Source organism: Enhydra lutris, unplaced genomic scaffold (genome assembly GCF_002288905.1).
Source record: "Enhydra lutris kenyoni isolate GAN:26980312 unplaced genomic scaffold, ASM228890v2 scaffoldscaffold1, whole genome shotgun sequence".
In the NCBI taxonomy this organism is placed as follows: domain Eukaryota; kingdom Metazoa; phylum Chordata; class Mammalia; order Carnivora; family Mustelidae; genus Enhydra; species Enhydra lutris.
This window is the reverse complement of record NW_019154085.1, coordinates 104,375,503-104,398,815: the sequence shown is the minus strand read 5'-3', so window position 1 is coordinate 104,398,815 and position 23,313 is coordinate 104,375,503. Positions and strand designations below refer to the sequence as shown.

The 23,313-nt window shown below is 37.2% G+C and overlaps 1 protein-coding gene across 3 annotated transcripts in view; it reads right to left on the bottom strand.

Annotated features, from left to right (window-relative positions):
• Positions 1 to 23,313, bottom strand: part of LOC111157755 (erythrocyte membrane protein band 4.1 like 5) — a 145,576-nt gene that overhangs the window by 6,529 nt on the left and 115,734 nt on the right. Inside the window, exons 18-24 of one of the 3 annotated variants that reach the window (XM_022519415.1) lie at positions 23,102 to 23,199; positions 15,830 to 15,958; positions 12,871 to 12,935; positions 8,514 to 8,604; positions 6,270 to 6,344; positions 3,989 to 4,030; positions 3,499 to 3,629 (exon numbers count right to left, since the gene is read on the bottom strand). In XM_022519415.1, the coding sequence (XP_022375123.1) occupies positions 3,499 to 3,629; positions 3,989 to 4,030; positions 6,270 to 6,344; positions 8,514 to 8,604; positions 12,871 to 12,935; positions 15,830 to 15,958; positions 23,102 to 23,199 (631 nt within the window). The remainder of the gene's footprint in view (positions 1 to 3,498; positions 3,630 to 3,988; positions 4,031 to 6,269; positions 6,345 to 8,513; positions 8,605 to 12,870; positions 12,936 to 15,829; positions 15,959 to 23,101; positions 23,200 to 23,313) is intronic. The other 2 variants (XM_022519499.1, XM_022519582.1) reach the window with 2 other exon arrangements.

Here is a 23,313-nt window from a genome sequence, read left to right as displayed (position 1 = left end):
TCTAATCTCACACTTACCTGATAGTCTAGACATAAACATCTAGGTAAAAAATAATTTTCCTCCAGAATTCTGAAGGCATTGCTCCATTAACTTCCTGCTTTCAGAGAAGTATGCGTTCATTCTGATTACCAATCCCTTCATGTAATCTTTTTTACCTCCCTCTCTGAAGACTTACATATCCTTTCTTAACTCTGATATTCTGAAATTTCATGATGGTCCTTGGTGTTGTCTATTTTCATTCTTTGTGCTGGGTACTCAGACCCACTCAATCTAAAAACTCAAGTACTTTTCGGTGCCTGGGTAGCTCAGTCGTTTAAGTGTTTGCCTTGGCTCAGGTCATGATGTCAGGATCCTGGGATCAGGCCCATATTAGGCTCCCTGCTCAGTGGGGAGTCTGCTTTTCCCTCTCCCCCAGCTCATGCTCTGTCTCTCAAATAAATAAAATCTTAAACAAAACTAAACAAAAGTACTTGTGAGAAATCTCAATTCCTCTGACAATCTTATTTACTCTGTTCTTCTTTCTGGATCTTCGATGATTCATATATACTGGGCTGCCTGGACCAATCCTCCCAATTTTCTCTTCTGTCCCAGTTTTCATCTTATTCTTCTACTTTTTTGGGAGATTTCCTCAACCTTATCTTCCACACATTCTTTGGATTTTTACTCTTAACATGGTTAATAATTTCTAAGAACACCACGGATTCGGTTTCCTTCCTTTTTCATTTCCTGTTAGTGTTGCATGGATACAGCATCTCCTCTCTCATGAAACTATCATTTGTGAAGTTTCTGATGCTCATGTTCCCTTCTGTCCTCCCTGCTTCTTTTTCAGCTTACTGGTTTCAGGTTTTCCTCACACTTCTGGAAATCTTTGGCTCTCTTCACACTTATGAGGAAAGCACCTATTCATATTTAAAAGTGAAGCACTGGACTGCCATTTGGAAACTGTACATAAGGAGAAACTCATTAACTAATGGGCTTGTAGTAGTTGCAGAGGACTCTACAAAGCTGTGTCTAGACTTTATACCCAAAGAAAATGAGATTATAAATGTGTGTTGTTTTAAGATGCTAAATATGTGGCAATTTGCTACACAACAAACTAATAAACATAATTATGTTTACACAATTATCTATATTGCTATTTATGTAGTTGACTATTAATGGGGTTTTGGAAAGTTTTCAGCTTGGGCTATTATGAATACAGCTGCTATAAACATTCTTCTACATGTCCTCTGATAGACATTTATTTATATTTCTACTGGGTATGTATATAATAGAATCACTGAGTCACTGGGTATGTTCAGCTTTAGTTGATACTGCCAAACCTATTTCCAACATGGTTATTCCAATTTAAAAAGTTCCAGTTGCCCCATACCCTCACCAACACTTGATACTAGGTGTCTTTTTCACTTCAGCAATTCTGGTAATAGATAGTGGTCATTACATGGTGGTTTGAATTTGTATTCCTCAATGACTAGTCAAGTTGTACACTGTCATGTATGCTAATTGACCACCTGGATATCCCCTTCTGAATTGCCTTTTCAAGTCTTGCAATTTTTCTATTTATCTGTTTTTTTCTTATTGATTTATAAGAGATTTATATATTCTAGACATATAAAAGATTCTTTTCTTTGTCAAAGAAAGATAGATGGAGATCAATGGGGAGGAGGGAGGAAGTGCAAGTATTTTCTCTCTCTCTCTGGCTTCCCTTTTTGAGATCTTGAAATCATTTCTTTTAATGAACAGAAGTTCTTGATATAATCCAAGTTATTGATTTTTTTCCCATTATTTAAGCTTTTTTTTTTTTTTTTAAAGATTTTATTTATTTATTTGACAGAGAGAGATCACAAGTAGACGGAGAGGCAGGCAGAGAGACAGAGAGGGAAGCAGGCTTCCTGCTGAGCAGAGCCCGATGCGGGACTCGATCCCAGGACCCTGAGATCATGACGTGAGCCGAAGGCAGCGGCCCAACCCACTGAGCCACCCAGGCGCCCCCATTATTTAAGCTTTTGACCTGTTTTAAAAATATTTCCTGATCTTCAGAATGTTTGCTTATATTTTCTTCTAAAAGCTTTATTAGCTGATGTTTCACATTTAGATCTGCAATCCATCTAGAATGGATTTTTGTGTATGGTCTGAGGTTGGGTCAAAATTCATCTTTTCCCACATGGGTATTTAATTTGTCCGGCTGATTTACTAAAAAGCCATCCTTTCCCCACAGCACCACACCATCCCTTTTTCACAAATCAGGTAACTGTTTATGGGTGAGTTTGTTTCTAGACCCTATTCTATTCCACTGATTCATTTATCTTTTTTTTTTTTTTTTAAGTATGGTTGACATTTAACATTATATTAGTTTCAGGTGCACTACTTTTACCTGTCCTTTTTGATCTCTTTAATTCCTCTATGACTATTTTGTTCTGGAAGATTGTCGATAATCTCTTCTTTCATCTGTAATTTTTAATTTAAAAGTCCTAAGAACTCATATTTTGTTGTGTAAACTCAATTACAAAGCATTATCACCTGGTTCTCTGCACATAATCTCTATTTTTACAGTGGCAATTACTAGGCATATAAATGGTTAGAAAAATAACCTATTAAAACTGTACACAGTGCTATTTGACAACTACATGTGAGTTCCCTACAGCAAATCCCATGCCTGTTTTGTTCACTGCTATCTTCAGTGCTGCCAAACCAGATAACATCAATGCCTGGTACATAACAGACATTCAATAAGTGTTTGCTGAGTGAGTGATTATATTACTTTGAAGACTGTGGAGATAAGAGAACTTTAAAATGGAACTATCAATTCCTCTCAAGTTTATCAGCTCAAATAATTTTTCCAATTAATGAGGACATTTCTTCTTTAATTAGGAAAGCATCTACTTCAACTGACCTACACTCTCAACACCAGGAGGATGTGAGAAACAGACATCACCAGGAAGTTTGAGGTGAGAATGAAGGCAGCTGTGCATCTTTTGCAAAATATATACAGTTTGGGTTCTAACAACAAAGAGTTGAAGAACTACACGCCAGACAAAAGGTTTTTTTGAGTCTAGCTTTTGTTTGAGGCAAGCAATATGCTGAAATGAACTTGTAACAGGTATTGGTAAAAGGTGTCTCAGAGCCCTCATCTTGGGAATCTCCGACCTCACTCTTATCTATAACTCTTCACCTTATAGATGAACAACATAATAGTAAAAAATGAAAGGAAAAGACATAAATGAATTTTAATATAAATTTTTAAAGATAAGCCTGTTAATATGTTGACATTTATGAAGACTTCATAAAAATATATAAGGATTACCTCATGATTTTGTAGAAAATTATTATAGACAAGAGAACAGAAAAAACACTATTCTAAATAGGGAAAAAATTTATCCAGTTTCAATTAAGTTCAGTTAAAGAACAACTGACATTACTGCTATAAATATATTAATTTTATTATTTTTTCCTCCTAACAGATGCCTAAGAACTGCAATGGAGAAATAATTTCCTCACCTGGTCACAGCATCCACCAAGAATGGTGCTGGGGGAGAAATCAGCGAGATCACTTCTCTGTTACCATGTCCCTCCTTCCCTGCCAAGGATGGTCCACTTCCTGCCAGTCCATTGGAAAGGACACTGCTCTGCTGAGGGAGACAGACACACCTGAGCAGAGGTGAAAACACCGGCTCGGGCATCAGCAGTTCAGCTCCAAGCTGCCTTCCCTAATGATTATGGTAATAAGTAAGAGGATTTTGATGGTCATGGGCTGTTTTGGTTTGTTTTTTAACATACTCCACCTTAGATTTTTATTTTTGTTTTCATCAGCAGCATTAAGCATTTACAAACAGAAACACTAAATCACTAGTTTGAAGTCATTAAGTTCAGTAAACAGAACTTTGGGAATGAACCCACATTTTTTAAGGAAAAACAAGATTCTGGTAATCCTTTAGGCCTTACTCTGAAAGGGTAACCAAAATAAAAACTGCAAATATCATTAACTTACTGGTACAATCCACCGTGGTGTGATCATGGATGTCGAAGATACCTAAAATAAATTTTATATATGTGTTTACTTTTAGGGAAGACTTGTTTTCATAATCATGCTCACAATGTTTTCTTCTCCGGAATGCACTGTAGAGGGAGACAGTTCTTAATGGCTCCCCCTGAGCTGACATGCACTTTGAATCCAAGATCCTCTTCTACAACACAGACATCATACTCACCACTTAAGAAACTGTTATAATTTTAAGAATCTCTTTAATTTAAAAATGTTCTACTCCAAGAAAGCTACTACTACTTTCAGTTCCATATTAATAGGACTTCCCCCACCCCCCAAACCCAGCACCCAGTTTAACATTTTATTTTGACATTTCAGTTCATTACAAATAATCATAGCCTTCTTGGTAGCATCCTGAACAATGGATTGGGACTAATCCAAATGAATAGCACAAAGAAAGTACATAGGAAAAAAAATCTGTTTATATACAGGTCATTCTCTAATTATCATTCATGCATATAGAAACACTCATATTGCTCCTAATTGTGAAGGACCTAGAAATAATGAGAATAATAAAGTTATAGAACTTATATTGGGGGGGTTATAATGACAAAGTTTAAGAATAGAAACAGAAGTCTTGAATGAGAAAAATATTGTAGTCTTAGCTAAGAACACAAATTATTATAAATATATCAATTCTTTCCCCAAATAAACTTATGCATTTAATGCATTTACAAATAAAAATCCAAAGGATTTTTGGAGGGGTGGGACCAGAAAAAGTTATTCTAAAAATCTTCTGAAAGAATTAACAAGCAAATATTTAAAAACAGCTACATAATAATGCTTGGCAGGCCTTACTCTGTATCAAAATCAATAAAAAAGCTAAAGTTATTAGTAGAGTGTTATATTTCTAATAACAGAGAAATCTGTTAAGTGTAACAGAACGGAGAGTCAATATGCAGAATCTAAAATATGTGATATTCTAGATTTTGATTTAAAACAAAAGCAGCATTCTAAATTTGCAGGAAAGGGAAAACGTATCAGTGATATAAAAAAGTTGTTTAGGGGCACCTGGGTGGCTCAGTGGTTTAAAGCCTCTGCCCTCAGCTCAGGTCATGATCCCAGAGTCCTGGGATCGAGTCCCACATCCGGCTCTCTGCTCAGCAGGGAGCCTGCTTCCCGCCCCCCCAACCCCCCTCCCCCACCTGCCTCTCTGCCTACTTGTGATCTCTGTCAAATAAATAAAATCTTTAAAAAATAAAAAAAATTAAAAAGTTGTTTAATCAATGATTTTCATCACCATATCCACTTACAATAGAGTGCACATGGAATAAGGTTCTGAGTTAGGCCCCAGGAAGTCCTCCTCTGAGCTTTAGGCCATCTTGCATTAATCTTTGAAGTTACTTCTTTTATCTTTATAAAGGATTATCATGGCTAAACACTGACACTATCCCTTTTGTCTTCTGCCTGCTCACTTTCCCAGACTTATGATCCTTATCCTTTGGTAAAGTTTCTGTTTACTGATCTAAGCTACTGGTTACCAAAAGGTGGTTCCCAGACCACATCTGCATTACCAGGAACATGTTAGAAATGCAACTTCTCAGGCCTTAACTACCAACAAGCCCCCCCCCCCCCCAACCAAATCACAAACTCTTAAGGTGGAGCCTGGCAATCTGTGTTTTAATACACTCTCCAGGTGATTCTGATACACACCCAAGTTTAAGAACTAATGATCTAAGCAAACATTCAGGTCCAGAGAAAGTACCATCTGTACTTCCAAGTCTTCAAAATGACATCTAGTTGCCACAGCAATTCTTGTCATATTACTCATAACACACTGAATTTGTACATCTTTCATTTCAACTATACAGTAAGTCTCTGGAGGGAAAGCATTGTTTCTTATTTGTATTATAATTTGGTCACAGTACCCAACACACACTGTCTCCTATACTTCAATAACAAGCCATACTTTCAATGCCAACCACTCTTACGCTCTATGTCCTTATTGTTTCATATTCTTTATGTTTATCCCCATATACTTCCTTACATTACTTAATAGAGTGTTGGATTACAAATAGGCTTACAGTAACATTTGGTCACTATACAGTGACACATAAATTTAAACTGGTGAAATTTTAATAGAAAGGCAAGGCTAAGTGGTTACTGAAATATGACCTTTTAAATGCACAGTTTTACTAAATGATTAAAAAGGCAAAAATTGGAATGTAGCAGGAATATTTTTCAAAACAGAAATTCCTTTCCAACTTGCTGTTTTAAAGCTATTTACCTGAGGTGGGGCTGTGTGGTCCATTAGATTCTCAGTTAGAGATAAAAGCAAGGCATCCAATTCATCTGTGGCATCCTATGAATGATAAAATATTTATAGCTGTTGAATGACTCATAATCATCAAACTAAATTTTTTCCATATCCTCTCAACTTATAATTCTGACCCAGCCTTTGTTGGTTTTAACCTTTAAACAAACAGGGATACTCAGGAATCATGGTTATTATAGTGATTCCACTTTGCTTGGAGGGGAACCTAGACCAAAACCAGAAGTTGAGAAAGCTAAAGTGTTATGGGGGGCACCTGGGTGGCTCAGTCAGTTAAGTGTCTGCCTTCAGCTCTGGTTATGATCTCAGGATCCTGGGACCAAGTCCCACATTCAGCTCCCTGCTCGGTGGAGAGTCTGCTTCTCCCTCTGCCTCTGGCCCTCTGCCCAACTTGGGCCCTCTCTCTCTCAAATAAATAAAATCTTAAAAAACAAAAAAACAGTGTTATGGGAATTTTCATAGCGCTACTCTTTTTGGTGAGACAAAACTCAAGTAGGGTTAAGACTATTCTGGCTTGGGGTGCCTTCACTTAATTTTGGTTAAGTGTCTGCCTTCATCTCAGGTCATGATCCCAAGGTCCTGGGATGGAGCCCCACATCTCCGTGGGAAGCCCTGCTTCTCCCTCTCCCTCCAACTGCTGCTCCCCCTTGCTTGTGTTCTCTCTCTCCCTCTCTCTCTCTGTCAAATAAATAAATAAATAAAATCTTTTAAAAAAAAAGGACTGTTCTGCCTCTTAGCTCTTAGACTGGAAGAGAGAGATAAAAGTTTCAGCACAGGAGACAGTAAGTAAAGAAGATGCCTAAATTCCGAAGACCTCTTTATTCAGAGGTACCGGTACTTCACTGTTTGAAAAAGAGTACAATATGAACTTCCCCCATAAATGTTGCAATACTTTTTAAATAGTATTTGAAGCACCTGACAGAAGATGGGTCTCTGTATTACAGAAAAAGAGAGAGAGAGAGAGAGAGAAGGTAGGTCAGTAGGAAGAATTTAAAGATAATAAAAGATAAAATTCCAAACTGAAAATAAGAAAAGTAAGTATCTAGGGTGTAGTAAACATAACAAAAAAAGCCCTTCATTTATACAGTCCTATTTCCATCTATCTGTCTTCAGGCTGTGGTCAATCTCCTATTTATGTCTCAACATTCCACTTAATTTTAATCGCAGGTAGGAAAAAATTGTTCTAAAAAAAAAAATTGTCTCTCCCTTCTCACATCTCCCTCCTCTTCTGCCACCACCTCCCACCTGTGGCCTGAGTGCCCCCAAACAGCATGTATATATCTCTCCCATAATGTATTAAAATTCACTCTCTCAATGGAATGTAAGCATTCTGAAAAAAGAGTCCATGTTTAGCCTTTGAATTTTTGAGACTAGCATGCTATCTGATACATATTATAATATGCAATAAATCTCTGAATTAAATGACCTGCTCTGTTCCAAAACAATTTCAGACTTCACTTAAATTTCAATGATCAAAGATGTCAATGTATCTTTTTAGGATTTTAATTAGCTGAAAAGAAGCTCCTGACTGAAGATATTTTAAGTTGGATTTTTTTAAACCCAAAAGCCTGAAAAATTATACACCTAAATCTCAATTATAAGTCTTTGGATAGCAGGAATACGGATGATTCCTAACTTCTTTTTATGAAATATTTGACAAATTACTACAGTTAATGCATTTATGTGGTTAAAGAGCAAAATGGTAAACGTTCATTTATAAGGGTAATTTTTCATTTAACTTGCAAATTAAAACATTCAATGGGCAATGAACTAGGTTTCTATGATTTCTGGACTGGTAATGGCGTGACAAGGGGCAGAAAAGCAGGGGCTATGACGAGCTGGTTATACTACAACACAATGATAGGGTGCTGGTGTTTCAAGCAATCATTATTTATTTAGTGCCTAACATGCCATCTAGCGTTTGAGACACTAGGGAGGTGTAGCCAGCATCAAAAAATGAAAAATACAAAGATCACCTAAAACAAAAAGACCAACAACTAACAGAAAAACTGAAGAAGCCCTGAGATACTCTTGTGAAAGATTTTCACAATGGGAGTCTCTCCAGAGAACTGAAGCTCAATGCTTTTCTCACAGCTTAAGTTCTGGTGTCAGTCAGAAATCACCAACATCTGTGGTTATACCACAGGACTCAATTCAATATGGTCTTCGCAGAAACTTTCAAAGCCAAGTGTCCGTTACCTTAAGAACAGAATCATTTGCTGCAGGTGTGGTATGCATCAGAGCAAGAGAATCTTCAGGGAAGGGCACATTATTCTCATTTAATACAGCACTGGAAGAAAAAGATAAATTCACATCATGGAGCACCTATACAGGCATAGGGAACATGTTCGAAGAAAGGACTTCAGAAAGAGCAATAATTCATGTAGAGGAAAAAGAAATGACAATCTATGAGGAGCATGATAGCAGTTAGTGTTGCATTCATATGTGAGACCCTTCTCCACCCACCATGTAATAGTTTTCATATCCACACCAGGCTCATTCACAGATGGATCAAAATGGTAGACTATTTTGCTTCCCTACTAAATCTCACTGAAAGTTCAGAAAAGATTCATTTTAAAAAGAAAGATACACAAACAAGATAGATCAAATTGAATGATTTTTAAAAGCTGTCATCAAATACATGAATGGGAAAGCTCAGTAGACTAAAAACTAACCAGAATACCTGAGATATGGGAGAATAGTCAGAAAACCATAGGAAGAAGCCACCATCTAATGACACAGGCTGGACACTCTGCTGTAGAAGGCAGAAGCAACACCTAGAGTGGTCCAGATAGTACAACAGGACTAGCCAGGTGAGAGGTATATGCCAGAGAATGGGTTACTAGGCCTGCCAGCAGGAATCACAACAGTGTCTAATCCCAGGTAAGAATAACAGGAACAGGAGCAGTTTCACAGATAGTTTCAACACCAGGAAGGAAACGGGGGGAATCTAGAGCCAAAAGGCCATCATTCACCAAGGTAACACATCAAGTAGGAAATCCCAGTCCTTCCTAATACTGCTGAAAAGTGTGTAATTAGGAGCAGGTCCTGAGGCCTACAAGGAGAATAAGAAAAAATGAGAAATATATCCTAGATTGAAAAAGTGAGACATAATTAGTGAGGTGGAAGCTAGGACCCATAACAATGAGGCAAAAAGAGGCAAAGAGATGAAAAATAAGAAGGGATAGTTATGAGAAACAGAAATGATCATGATGTTTCAACTAACGGATACTTGACATTCAAAAAGATAATGGCTTATGATTTTCCGGAACTGAAAAAAGACCCATATACGTCTTCAGATTGAAAGGCCACCTTGAACACTAATTTTTTTTTTTAAAAAACCTATTCTTAGACAGTAATGAAAATGCAGAACTTGAAGAATAAGCAGTAAAATGTAAAAGAGAGAAAACATAACTTTGTGCTTTAGAAAGAAGCAACAGCTCAGAGGAAAGGACTCAATATAAGAAAAAGTGAACAATAAAAGGAGTAAAATATTTCTTACAACAAATTCTCCCAACCCTTCAAGAAAAGATTAGTCACATACAATTTACACTTCTGCAAAAAACAGGAAGAAGGAGATGAAAAGCTTCTGCAGCCATTCTGCTCAGTCATGACCCAGCAATTTCACTCTCAGGTATACACCCTAAAAAAATCTTCACAACATGCATAACGAAGAACATGTACAACATTAATTTGGAACAACACAGCCCATTAATAAAAGAATGAATAAACTGTGACTGACTTATGTAGTTAAAAATGTAGTTAAAATGGTAGTTAAAATGAAGGGAATATGGATTTTTTAAAAATTCAGATATGTCAAAACAAAAAAACACTGAATTACATACTTCTAATGGGTGAATCACACAGTATTTAAATTTTACCCAATAAAGCTGTTAATACAAAAATAAATGATCTGAATAGATGTTTCTCCAAAGTAGAAAAGACACTGAACATTCATCAACTCAATCTCATTTTGGTAAATGAAAATCAAAACCACAATGAGACACGCTTCATACTCTCTAGGATGGCTGTAATTTTAAACATGGAGAATAATGAGCATTGGAAAGGATGTGGAGAAACTGGTACCCACATACATTGCTGGTGGGAACTGAAACTGTGTAGCTGTTTTGGAAGACAGTTTGGCAATTTCTCAAAAAGTTAAACACAGAGTTACTAAGTAATTAACTCAGCAATCACCCTCCTGGGTATATAAAGAACTGAAATCATGTCTACAAAAATTCTTGCATGTGAATGTTCATAGCATAGCATAACAGTCAAAAAGTGGGAAAAACAGAAATGTCCATCAATTCATATAAGGATAAACAAAATGTGGAATATCTAATACAATGGAATATTATTCAGCCCTAAAGAGAAGTGAAGTACAAATACATGATATAATATGGATCAACCATGAAAACATTATGTTAAATGAAAGTAGTCAGATATGAAAGGCCACATATTATGTGATTCCACTAATATGAACTGTCCAGAGTAGACAAATCTAGTATGTGGAGAGATTGCAATGGGTGTAATGTTTCTTTTAGAGGATACAGATATTATGGACTTAGACAGTGGTAATGGTACAAAACTCTTGTCAGTATACTAAAAAGCACTGAATTGTATACTTATAAAGGGAAAACATTATGGTATGGGAATTACAACTCAATAAAAAAGATAAAGATGGTCTAAATCAACTACAGCAAAATGTAGTATTGTATGGTATTACAAAGCTTGCAAGATATTACAAAGCTTGATATTTGGTAAACAGCCAATATATGATCTCCACAGTTTCCTCTGTGCCTGAAATATTTCCTTTTTTAAAAGGGGGTACAGTAGGGGCACCTGGATGGCTCAGTCAGTTAAGCAGCTGCCTTCAACTCAGATCATGATCCTAGGATCCTGGGATTGAGCCCCGAAAAGGGCTCACTGCCCAGCAGGGAGCCTACTTATCCCTCTGCTCCTCCTGCTTATGCTCTCTCTAGCTCTCTCTCAAATAAATAAATAAAATTTATTAATTAAAAAAAGGGGTACAGTAACTTCTTGAAAGTGTTGTATGGCACAGGAACAAAACAGACTACAGAAAAGATTAACAGAAAAGTAAAAGGTCCAGAAACAGACCCAAGTTTAAACAAGAACTTAAAGAATACATTTCAGGGGCGCCTGGGTGGCTCAGTGGGTTAAAGCCTCTGCCTTCGGCTCAGGTCATGATCTCAGGGTACTGGGATTGAGCCCCGCATAGAGCTCTCCGCTCAGCGGGGAGCCTGCTTCCCTCCTCTCTCTGCCTGCCTCTCTGCCTACTTGTGATCTCTGTCTGTCAAATAAATAAATAAAAATCTTTAAAAAAAAGAATACATTTCAGGGGTGCCTGGGTGGCTCAGTGGGTTAAGCCTCTGCCTTCAGCTCAGGTCATGATCTCAGGGTCCTCGGATTGAGCCCCGCATTAGGCTCTCTGCTTAGCAGGGAGCCTGCTTCCCCTCTCTCTGCCTGCCTCTTGGCCTACTTGTAATTTCTCTCTCTGTTAAATAAAGAAAGAAAGAAAGAATACGTTTCAAGTCCTATGGGGAAACATCAATAGCCATTTAGAAAAGCAAATCTAGAAGTGGGAGTACATTCTAGGTTCTTTCCAGCTTTAAGAGGTCGATGAACTGGGCAGGCCTCTAACCCCATTATCCTCTTACTGGCAAAAAAAAAAAAAAAAAAAAGAAAAAAGAAAAAGAAAGAAAGAAAAAGAAAAAAATTTTTTTGATGAAGTTCTAAAAGGCTCTAATAAAAATATTGTGGGCCAACTGATTTACTGAAATTAAAGAAAAAGTTACATTTTAATTCCAGTTTTACCCCGGTCATCGATTAGCTTGTTTGCTGAATACTAACTATAAAGTTGTATACACAAAGCATGCTATATGCTTAAGGGCTATTTTGGTTACAGTATTTGGAACTGAGTATGATTAATCAGGAAATTCCTCACTGAATACATTTTGAAATAGGGAAGAGGAACAGCATTCATTCATTCAACAATGTTTAGCACCGACAAAGCAGAGAACACTGGATACACAGTGATGAACAAAAACAAACTGGCACAAAGCAGGGGATAAAAGCCTAGCAAAGCAAATAAATGGCCTAATACTCCATTAAAGAAAAGAGAGGTAGAAGGGACTTGGAGAGAACAGCAAATAAATTTACTTGAATAGTGTGAGGGCCCATAATAAAGTTTGTAAGAACAAGGCCACTGCGATAACAGGATGGCATTAGAATTAAGAGAAATAATATACATTCCACACCATGTATAAGATTAAAACTATCTTTAAAGATTGCTTTTGCTCTGTAGTTTGATTCAGTAAAAGAATGAGAATGCAGAGAGACAAATTAGAAGTACCTCCGGATAATCTAAAACTAGGTAGTAAGCAGCCAAGTAATGGACAGAAGAGTGAATTCAAGCTATCTTTCAAATAGCCTGCAATTATGAGGTGATACACTGGAGAAGAGGAAAACAGACCAAAAAAAGAAAAGTGAAGAGGAGAAAAACATCAATTTAATTCTGTCTAACCCAGAACTGTACCTGTTTGTGGAAGCATCCTGAACACTGGTGTTTTTATGACCTAATAAGCTATCTTCTCTTGTAACCTAAGAAAATGAAATCATAAAAAAATTAAATATTTGTTGAGGATACAAGAAATTTATACTTCTTTCCAGTAAGAACAAAAATACCACTTTGCTTCAGTTCTGGAGATAATCATAACTTGTCCATGGAAATATCCATACTATGCCTCTTACAGCCCCATCCCGCACCCAAATTAATAATTCACGCTTCCACTTCAACAGCACAGAAATTCACACCCTGTACTAGACAGCTCTCACTTAAATTTAAGATACCATGATGTGTTAGTCAATATGTACAGAATCCCAAAAGATTCAATGCCAGAATTTTTGGAATTTACATGATGAAAAGAAGAAAGAGATGTTAAGCAGTGTATTTGGCTTTTTATTTTTTCCTGAACACAAGGAATATGTTAAGAGGAAATTCTAAAATATTTTTCTGAAGGGGTCACTTTTTTCCTTTAACTTTATTGCAGTATCATTTACATACAGTAAAACGCACCCATTTTTAATATAGGGTTTGATGAATTCTGAAAAATACAGAGATGCATAACCAACGCCAAAGTCACCATGTGCAACATTTTCACTACCCCCACAACATTCCCTTCTGGCCAATGCAACCTCATCAAAAACCCTTACACATGGCAAACAGTGAGCATTATGTCTTATAGTTTAATGTAAATGGAATCATAATACCTACATTTTTAGTGTCTATTTCTTTAGAATGACATGATGTTTTTGAGATTTGCACATGGTGCTGCCATGTATCACCAATTCATTACTTTTTATGTGCTGAGAAACATTCCAATTAAAAGAGATATCACAATTTGTTTATGTTTACCTGCTGATGGACACTTGGGTTGTTTCTAGTTTTTACCTATTTCAAATAATGCTGCTAGGAAGACTCGTGTACTAACATCTGTGTGAACCTATGTTTTTATTTCTCTTGGGTAAATACCTCAGAGTGGACCTCTGTGGTCATGTGGGAAGTATATGTTTAAAACATCACCAAATTCTTCTTAAAGTGTTTACGTAACATTTTATATTCTTACCAGCCATGTGCACTGCAGAAGCTCCATCACTGCCAACACAGGCATGGTCAGTTCTTAATACTGGCCATGAATGTGTTTTTCAGCATGAAGTGTGATGCTCACTGATGTCCTTTATTAGGCTTAAGAAGCTCCATTCTGTTTCTAGTTTGGCTGTGAGCATTTATCACAAATGGGTACTGATTTCTGTGAAATGCCTTTTCCATATGAATTGAGATAATTTACTTTTTAATATGGTGAACTGTAGTGGTTTTTGAAGGATAAATCAACTTTTTTCCTGAGGTAAATGCTACTTTGTCTATTTTGTTAAGGATTTTTGAATCTATGTACAAGAGGGATATTGGTCTATGGTTTCTTTTCATATGAAATCTTTTTCTGGCTTTGGTACTAGGGTAATATTAGTATCAGTAAATGAGGTGGGAAGTGCTCCCTCCTCTTCTATTTTCTGAAAGAGTTAGTGTGGAACTCTTATTTCTTCCTTAAAAGCTCAGTAGATTTCAACAATGAAGGCATCAGGTCCTTGATTTTTCTTCATGGGAAGGTTTCTAACTATAAAATGAAATCTCCTTATTTTAGGGTCATTCAAGTTATTTTTTTCTTGCTCAAGTCAAGAAAAATCCAAAAGTGTAAATGAAATGTAAGGCAGTGACAACAATTACTACTGCTAAGACAACATGCAGCTTCAACATTGGGGATTTCAACACTTAATTAAATGCTCTTTATGTTCCATGTCCTTTACATTATATTATCTTATTCTTGTAAACCACCTTAAGGTAGGTATTACCAATATCCTTTCTTAAACATAATTAAACTGAGGCTCAGAGAAACTAACTTGCCAACTCACAACACTAGTTTGTGATAGACTAGAAATGGGCAAATTCAAGTTGTCTAATTCCAGAGCCTGTACTGTCATATTTTATATTTACTTTTACAGGCAAATATTATGTCTTAGGTTTATAATCGTGGGGAGAGGATAGATAAGTAAAGCATGAACAATATTCTGCAAATCATCTCAGGTTCCCTTCAAGGCTTGTGCCTGGGGACAGAGTGGATAAAGTGCATCTTCTCAACAACAGGATATTTCGAAATTCTAGTTGAGAATGTGATTTAGTGAGAAGGAATTCTGTTCTGATTTTACTATGGAGGATAAGTCTGAAAGTTAGGGAGCATCAAGGAAAAACTGACTTTGGAGAAGAAGGATGCCATAAACTTCATGGGGGCTGGTCCTTCCCCACTGCATCCTTCACAATGTCACAGCCAACTCCTTCACCTGTGAACTGTCACTCTTGTGACACACAACTCTGCCAAACTGAGGGCAGATGGGTGGTGGGGAATAGCAGATTGCTAAAGAAAGACCTAAAACCACAGACTTAGTGTTGATAAGAACCTCAAAGTCATTAGATTTTCTGGCTATAAAGGTGGCAAAGATTAGAGACTCACTTCTATAGGAATTTGACTTAAAAAGAAAAAAGAACTTCTTATGCCCTAGAGGGTCTTTACTTTCAACTTTTTATCCCATGACTGTCCCCTCTTAATTAGCTTGTACTGAGACTCAGGAAGGCATTCTGCCATCTTGAGCATGTGTATGGGTACTACTCTCTATCTCTAATCACTAGCTAGGTCGTGTCTTTGGGTCTCTCTGCTGTTCTTTTCCCTTCATCAGGACTATCCCCATTAAAGACAGCTTACCATTATGGACATTGGGGAGGTTATGTGCTATGGTAAGTGCTGTGAAATGTGTCAGCTTGATGATTCACAGACCTATCCCCTGGGGCAAATAATACATTATATGTTAATAAAAATAATTTAAAAAAAAAAAGAAAAAGAAAAGAAAATAGACCCAATGTCAATAAATAAATAAAGGCAGCCTACCTTGTGCACTGCTTCTACTTGCGCCTTCAAAATATTACTCTTCAAGTCAGGAGGAACTCTTCTGGCATTCAATCCTGGGCTCTCAATGGCATTATTAAGACATTTCTCAGTCAACTTCACCACCTCCTCCTAGATATTAAAAATATACTGTAAGCAACTCTGATGGATTATAGTTATATGGAAATAGGAAAGGTGCTGATGAAAGTTCACATTCAGACAACCAGGAAATCACGTGTCTTAAATAGTCATGTCCTAGTCCAAGAATAGTCACCTCCCACATGCAGTTTCAAACTAAGGCACAATAATCACAAACATGAAATATGAATTGGTAGGGGTCTCTAGAAATCATCAAGCCCAATTTCCTGTCTTTAAAGCAACTGAATAACTGACTACATCATTCAGGACAAATGCTTGAATGAAATCGTACATGGAAAACATGAGTTGTTTGCTGTAATTCAACTGATTTTAGGTTAGGCCCTACACAAGCTAATCACTGCAATTCTGGAGCTATCACCAGTAGATGACTTTGTTTAGAATTATGTTACTTAGCCACAAACAGTCCCTCTCAGGTATAGACTACGAAAATGACAGAACAAAGCCCAAGTCCAGTCAGTAAAGGTCACAACAAAAACATTATAAGTAAACCATTATGAAAAGAAATAAATGGAATGAAGCAAATTAAGAAGGTTAAGTGCTCCTGGATGGCTCACTTGGTTAAGCATATGGCTCTTGATCTCATTTCTGATGGTGAGTTTAAGCCCCACACTGGGCTCCGCGCTTGGCATGGAACCTTCTTAAAAAGAAAAAAGTACTTTAAATTATCTGCACTACAAATGATACTTAACTTGAGTGGCAACAACAACAACACTTTATCACTATTATAACTGTGCTTGATATTTAAGGCTGGTCTAAACAACAAAGTCACTCTAAACATTTTCTTAGTCTTAGACACAGCTTTTGTTCCGTAAAACAGGTTAGCTGCCATGTATGGGATTACACACTATGCCGTTCTTTCAGATTTGAAAGATTTAATTAATGTGCTTATTCTGATTTGGTGTTTCTCAGTGTGGTTTCCACACATCTGCCTCTGTGTGGGACCCTAAAATCTGAATGATCTGAATGTTGAAGGAGCTTCCTTATGTGATTCTAATATACATAAAAGTCTAAGAACCATTGCTTTGGACTAAACTCTAATGCCTGTGACTGCCTAGTCTTGAGAATGATTCCTATTAATTGCAGGAAGTCCCTAGGTCCTTTTTCAATTATATGTAGTTCATATGGTATAATCCAGCAATCCCACTTCTGGGCATATATTCAAAGGAAACAAAATTACAATTCTGAAGAGACTTCTGCCCTCCCATGTTCACTACAGTATTATGTGCAGTATCCAAGATACGGAAACAACATAAACATCCATGGAAGGATGATGGATTAAAAATGTGGTGAGTGTAAATGTTTATATGGAATATTATTTACCTTTAAAAACAAGGAAATCTTAGCATAGGGAGCAAGGCAAATATTGTAATCACTTTGTACTGTGACAGTAACTACACTTACGGTGAGCATTTCATAATGCATGTAATTATAGAATCACTGCCATACATTTGAAACTAATATAAGATTGCATGTCAACTATACTTCAATTTAAAAAAAGGAAACTCTGCCATTTACAACAACATGGATGAAGCTGGAGGGCATTATGCTAAGTGAAACAAGTCAGAGAATGACAAATACTGCATGGTATTACTTACATGTGGAAATTAATAAACAAAAAAAATCGAACTCAGAAACAGAAAGTAGAATGGTGGTTGCCAGGGGTTTGGGGGTGGGGAAATAGGTAAAGCCTAGTAAAAAAGTACAAATTTCCAGTTATAACATGAATTAGATTCTGAGGACCTAATATATAGCATGGTGGCTATAGCTAATCATCTATTCTGTATACTTGAAATTTGTTTAGAGAGTAGATCTTAAGCATTCTCACTAAAAACCAAAAGAAACCAAAAAGGTAACTATATGAGGTAACAGGTATATTAATTCAACTGTAGAAATCATTTCACAATGTATATGTATATCAAATCATCGTGTTGTATTCCTTAAATATATTACAATTTTATTTGTCAAATATATCTCGATAAAGAAAAATCATGGCTAATTCAAATACTTTGACATTTTCTTTTCAGAGTCAATTATGTTTCAGAGTTGAAATTACTTGTTAATTGTTTATATTTGACATTATAGGATTCTCAGAGCAAGCTGCCTCTTGACATAAGCAGAGATTTCTTTTTCTGTCTATATTCCAAACATAAACAAGAATTCAACACACAGGGGCGTCTGGGTTGCTCAGTTGTAAAGCATTCTGCCTTTGGCTCAGGTCATGATCTCAGGGTCCCGGGATTGAGGCCCATTATCAGGCTCCCTGATCAGTGGGGAGCCAGCCTCTCCCTATCCAACTCCCCCGTGCTTGTGTTCCCTCTCTCGCTCTCTCTCTCAGTCATATATAAATAAAAGTTTTTTTAAAAAGTAATTAACACACGTATCACAGGTAAAAGTATAAATTGTTACCATCTTTCAATTTTTGCAAAAGCATAAAGGCTTTAAAATAGCCTGTACTTTAACCTACTACTTCCTTCCCAAGAAAATAATCAGATGATGGCAGATATTTATTTAGAAGGTTGTTTGTCACAGCACTGATGATGACAGTGAAAATTAGCAATAATCTAAATGTCCAACAGGTAACTGAGTAAACACAGTGATGACGCAAGTTAACTACTGTATATAATATGTCCTCAAAATAAAGAAAGACATTTATAATTGATTCGTTTTCAAACGCAGTGTCAGGGCGCCTGGGTGGCTCAGTGGGTTAAGCCTCTGCCTTTGGCTGAGGTCATGATCTCGGGGTCCTGGGATAGGGCCCCACATCGGGCTGTCTGCACAGCAGGGAGCCTGCTTCCCTCTCTATCTGACTGTGACCCTTCTGTCAAATAAGTAAAATCTTTAAAAAAAAAATGAACAAAAAAACAATGCAGTGTCACTCTATTTTTATTTTTAAAAATACACATTTAAATGCTTGGAAATAATTTGTCTTAAAAAATGTTAACTGTAGGGGTTCCTGGGTAGCTCAGTGGGTTAAAGCCTCTGCCTTCGGCTCAGGTCATGATCTCAGGGTACTGAGATCGAGCCCCGCATCAGGCTCTCTGCTCAGCAGGGAGCCTGCTTCTTCCTCTCTCTCTCCCTGCCTCTCTGCCTACTTGTGGTCTCTGTCTGTCAAATAAATAAACAAAATCTTTAAAAAAAATGTTAACTGTAGTTATCTCTTAGTAGTGAATAATGAAGATTTAAAATTTCCTACTTCTTTAAATCTATTTTCTACAATTACGATGTATGAGTACATAAAAAAATTACTGAAATACAAGTTGAGTTTAACAGCTTTAAAATATTTTCACTTTATTTTATTATAGCACATAATTCCAGTGTCAGCCAGTTACTATGCTGCTGATATGACTGCCTTGGATGGCCAAAATGTGGCTAACAGATGACCAAAAGCATTAAAAGGACACCCTGATTCCTAAATACCCCAAATGAGACCTGAACTGAAATGACTATGGCTACTCCAACTCTACTGGAGAGTAGTCCTGGCTGTCAGACCCTGTCAGCTTACAGGAGAACTTAGGTGAGAGGTGTTAAAGTTGATCTGAAGTTTGCTTACGTTCCAGGCAGAATGCCACCAGATGCAGACCTGAAACCACTCTTAAAACAATCTTGGCTGGGGCGCCTGGGTGGCTCAGTGGGTTAAGCCGCTGCCTTCGGCTCAGGTCATGATCTCAGGGTCCTGGGATCGAGCCCCACATTGGGCTCTCTGCTCAGCAGGGAGCCTGCTTCCTCCTCTCTCTCTGCCTGCCTCTCTGCCTGCTTGTGATCTCTCTCTGTCAAATAAATAAATAAAATCTTAAAAAAAAAAAAAAAAACAATCTTGGCTGGGAAATGTGAACATCTATCAGAAGGGCACTTAGTCAAACAACCAAGGTGAATAGTGTAAACAGTAAAATCTACAAGATTTTACATTCTTATAAGAGGTCCTAATTTTGAGAGATCCAACACTGAAATGATTGGATTAAAAAATATATACATGAACCTTTTAACCAAAGTAAAGTTCTTTTTAGTACCTTGGAGAGATTCAATGAGCAGTTTTAAGGTTGGTGATGGTTCATTCTTTTTTTGAGTCATGGACCCTTTTGAGAATTTAACAAAATAAGGATCTACTTTTCAGAAAAAATATATAAATGAATCAATGACAAGTATATGTATTCAAGGGGCACCTGGGTGGCTCAGTCAGTTAACTATCTGCCTTCGGCTCTGGTCTTAATCTCAGGGTCCTGGGATAAAGCCCTGCATTGGGCTCCCTGCTCATCAGAGAGAGAGAGTCTGCTTTTCCCTCCCGCTCTGACTCTGCCTGCTGTTCTACTTACTTGTGCTGTCAAATAAATAAATAAAATCTTAAAAAAATAAAACAAAGAATATGTATTCAATTTCACAGAGTTTAAGGCCCTCCTCATAGAGTTTAAGGCCCTCCTCATAATTATTCATGATCCATGATCATGATCCATGATCTGCAAGTTAAGAATTCTGCTTTAGAAGATTAGACAGTTTACCTTATATTGTTACTAAATATACACAAAGGTGTTTTTTTTTTTTAAGATTTTATTTATTTATTAGAGAGAGAGAACAGGAGCAGGATGAGGGGCAGAGGGAGAAGCAGACTCCCCACTGAGCAGGGAGCCTGATAAAGGGCTCAATCCCAGGATCCTGAGATCATGACCTGAGCCCAAGGCAGATGCCTGACAGACTAAACCACCCAGGTGCCCCTCATTAGTTTATCTTATAAAAAGTAAACAGCAAACACGTTTGTAGAGCTGAATCAACAGTGTATTGAAAATCAAATGACTGCATCAATCGGGGGTAACACAGGTCTCACATCGCATGAGATCCCTCTAAAATGGGTTCTCAAGACATGAATTTGAAGTCAGCTCTTACTGCCAGTAGTGCTAGTCTGAATCTAACATGGCTTAAAGCTTCTTAGTAATACAATTCTTAGAGCTGATCATCCAAAACTGATACTTTGCTTTGGAACAATATATTTTATTTATAGGTTTTTCATCCTAAGATTACTTTAGTTAGTAAAGCTGATAATTCAGATTAATTTGTATTCCCCAAGCAAACATGAACTATTGATTATAGAGGTAGAGAAATCAGACTGGATTTAAAATGTGTCATATAAATAAAATATGAATCAACTTTTATACAACACTCTAGTTGTAAAGACATACGGTAAGGTGGTCAGATGTCTCCTAGTTTTTAGTACAACACTGAGGTCTTTCTTGTTGTTCCTGCCTACCATTGAATAAGCTCTCACTAAATATTAGCTAATATTTCTCCTAGCTATGTGAACCCCAGACTGTTTCTTGATGGCACACTGTCCTTTACCTAAGCCACTCTTACACTCCCTTTCCTACACTGAACCCTACACACTCCTCTTTTTTCAAGGCTTCAAGAATAATTGAATAGGTTCTCTGCTTTGGAGCCTCAGTTATATTATAATGAGACATGCAGGGAATTTTACAAAAGAAACACATAACCGTTCAGTGGATTTCCATGAACTCCTTTCCAGTGTAACAGACAATCACTCCTCTTCCTCCACCCTATGCCCACCAAGATTCACCAGTCACATTCTCCTTTAGGATCATTCCAGTCCTCCATTACATTTTTCCCTCATTAGTTTCTAACCATCTAAAACTTTCATCTAAAGCTTTCAATTAACTCTTTTGCCTCTGACCCTGTATTCCTCTACTTACAGAGATAGTAAAACAACTGAGAATATGAAACCAAACACACAAATACAACTGAAAAATACTGAGGGGTCATGAAAATGAAAGTCTTGGGATGCCTGGGTGGCTCGTCGGCTAAGTGTCTGCCTTGGGCTCAGGTCATGATCCCAGGGTCCTGGGATCAAGTTCTGCACCAGGCTCCTTGCTCAGCAGGGAGCTGCTTCTCCCTCTGTCTGCCACTTCCCTGCTTGTGCTATTTCACTCTCTCTGACAATAACTAAAATCTTAAAAAAAAAAAAAAGAAAATCAAAGTCTGAAATTTAATCAGCTTCTAAAAGACATTTCTAAGCAAAAACATATTAGAAAAAGAAAAAAAAAAACTCTATTCAAAAGGACAGCCTGAAAAATGGCAAGAAAGAAGAGAATCACTTTACATCACACTGGCCTCTGAATAAATTCCAGTTAGTTATCCAAGGATGAAACAACACTGCAAACCAGCTGGTCCCTTTTCCTCTTTAAAATCACAAAGTTCATTCAACAGATCCATGTTATCTGTTGTCTATATATAGGGAAAAAAGGGTGTCTCTAGATCATTATCTAAAATTTACTCTTCCACTTAGTAGGGACATCTAGTAGCAGATACAATGAATTATTTTTATCTCATTCTATTTACTTCAATTATTCCTATAAGCTATTTAACAAAAATTTTAAATTACACTCAAGCAATTAACTGAAGTTTAATTGGTTAAATTGGTATACACCCCCCTACCCCACACCTAAAATTCGAAGGGCAAAGGGTGGTGAAAGTTATGAAGGACAAAGCTGAAGCATCTTAAGTTCCATTCTCTTCCTGTTAATGACAGAGCAGCTACTTTTCAAAGAAATCCTTCTGCAATTTTATTTTTATTTATTTGAGTGAGCGAGAGATAGAGAGTGTGCACACGGGGCATGGGGGCAGAGGCAAGGGACTGAGGCAGAGGAGAGAATCTCAAGCAAACTCCCCACTTAGTGCAGGGTTTGATCCCAGGACTCTGAGATCATGACCTGAGCTGAAACCAAGAGTCAGACGCTCAACCAACTGAGCCTCCCAAGTGGAAGTCTCAAATCCTTCTGTAATTTTAAAAGGCTGTCACCTTCAACTACATCAATACCTATTGAACAGAATTAGGAAAAGGATGGGCTAAATCAAAATAATAAGTTTAAAGCAGCCACAACTCTTTGCATACATATTGGAAAACACTCAGGAGATGACCTCACAGTTCCTATCACTGCCCGAATTTCCTCCTTTCCTCCCGAACATCCAAGAATTGTGCCTTTGAAATATGTCTGAAAGAAGTCAGCACACACACATTTCCCAGAAAAAGAAAAGAGAAAGTATCAGCTTTGGAAAAAGCAGGGATTTCTAGGAGGTTTGGAGATGTGTGCAGGTATATGAAGGAGAAATGAATACCTGGTTGTTGATGTTGACATCAACGTTGGGACGAGAAGTTGGCAATGGACTGCTTTCCACTTCAAGGTGTTTGAGCTTCTGTGAATCCTCTTTTAATGCTGGGAAAAAAATGGCAACATGGCCTCTTAGTCTGCCAGGCTGTCACAGCTGTGTGAGGGCATATACTTACGTTTTGTTTTTCCAATACCAGTTACCAACAATTAAATGGAATA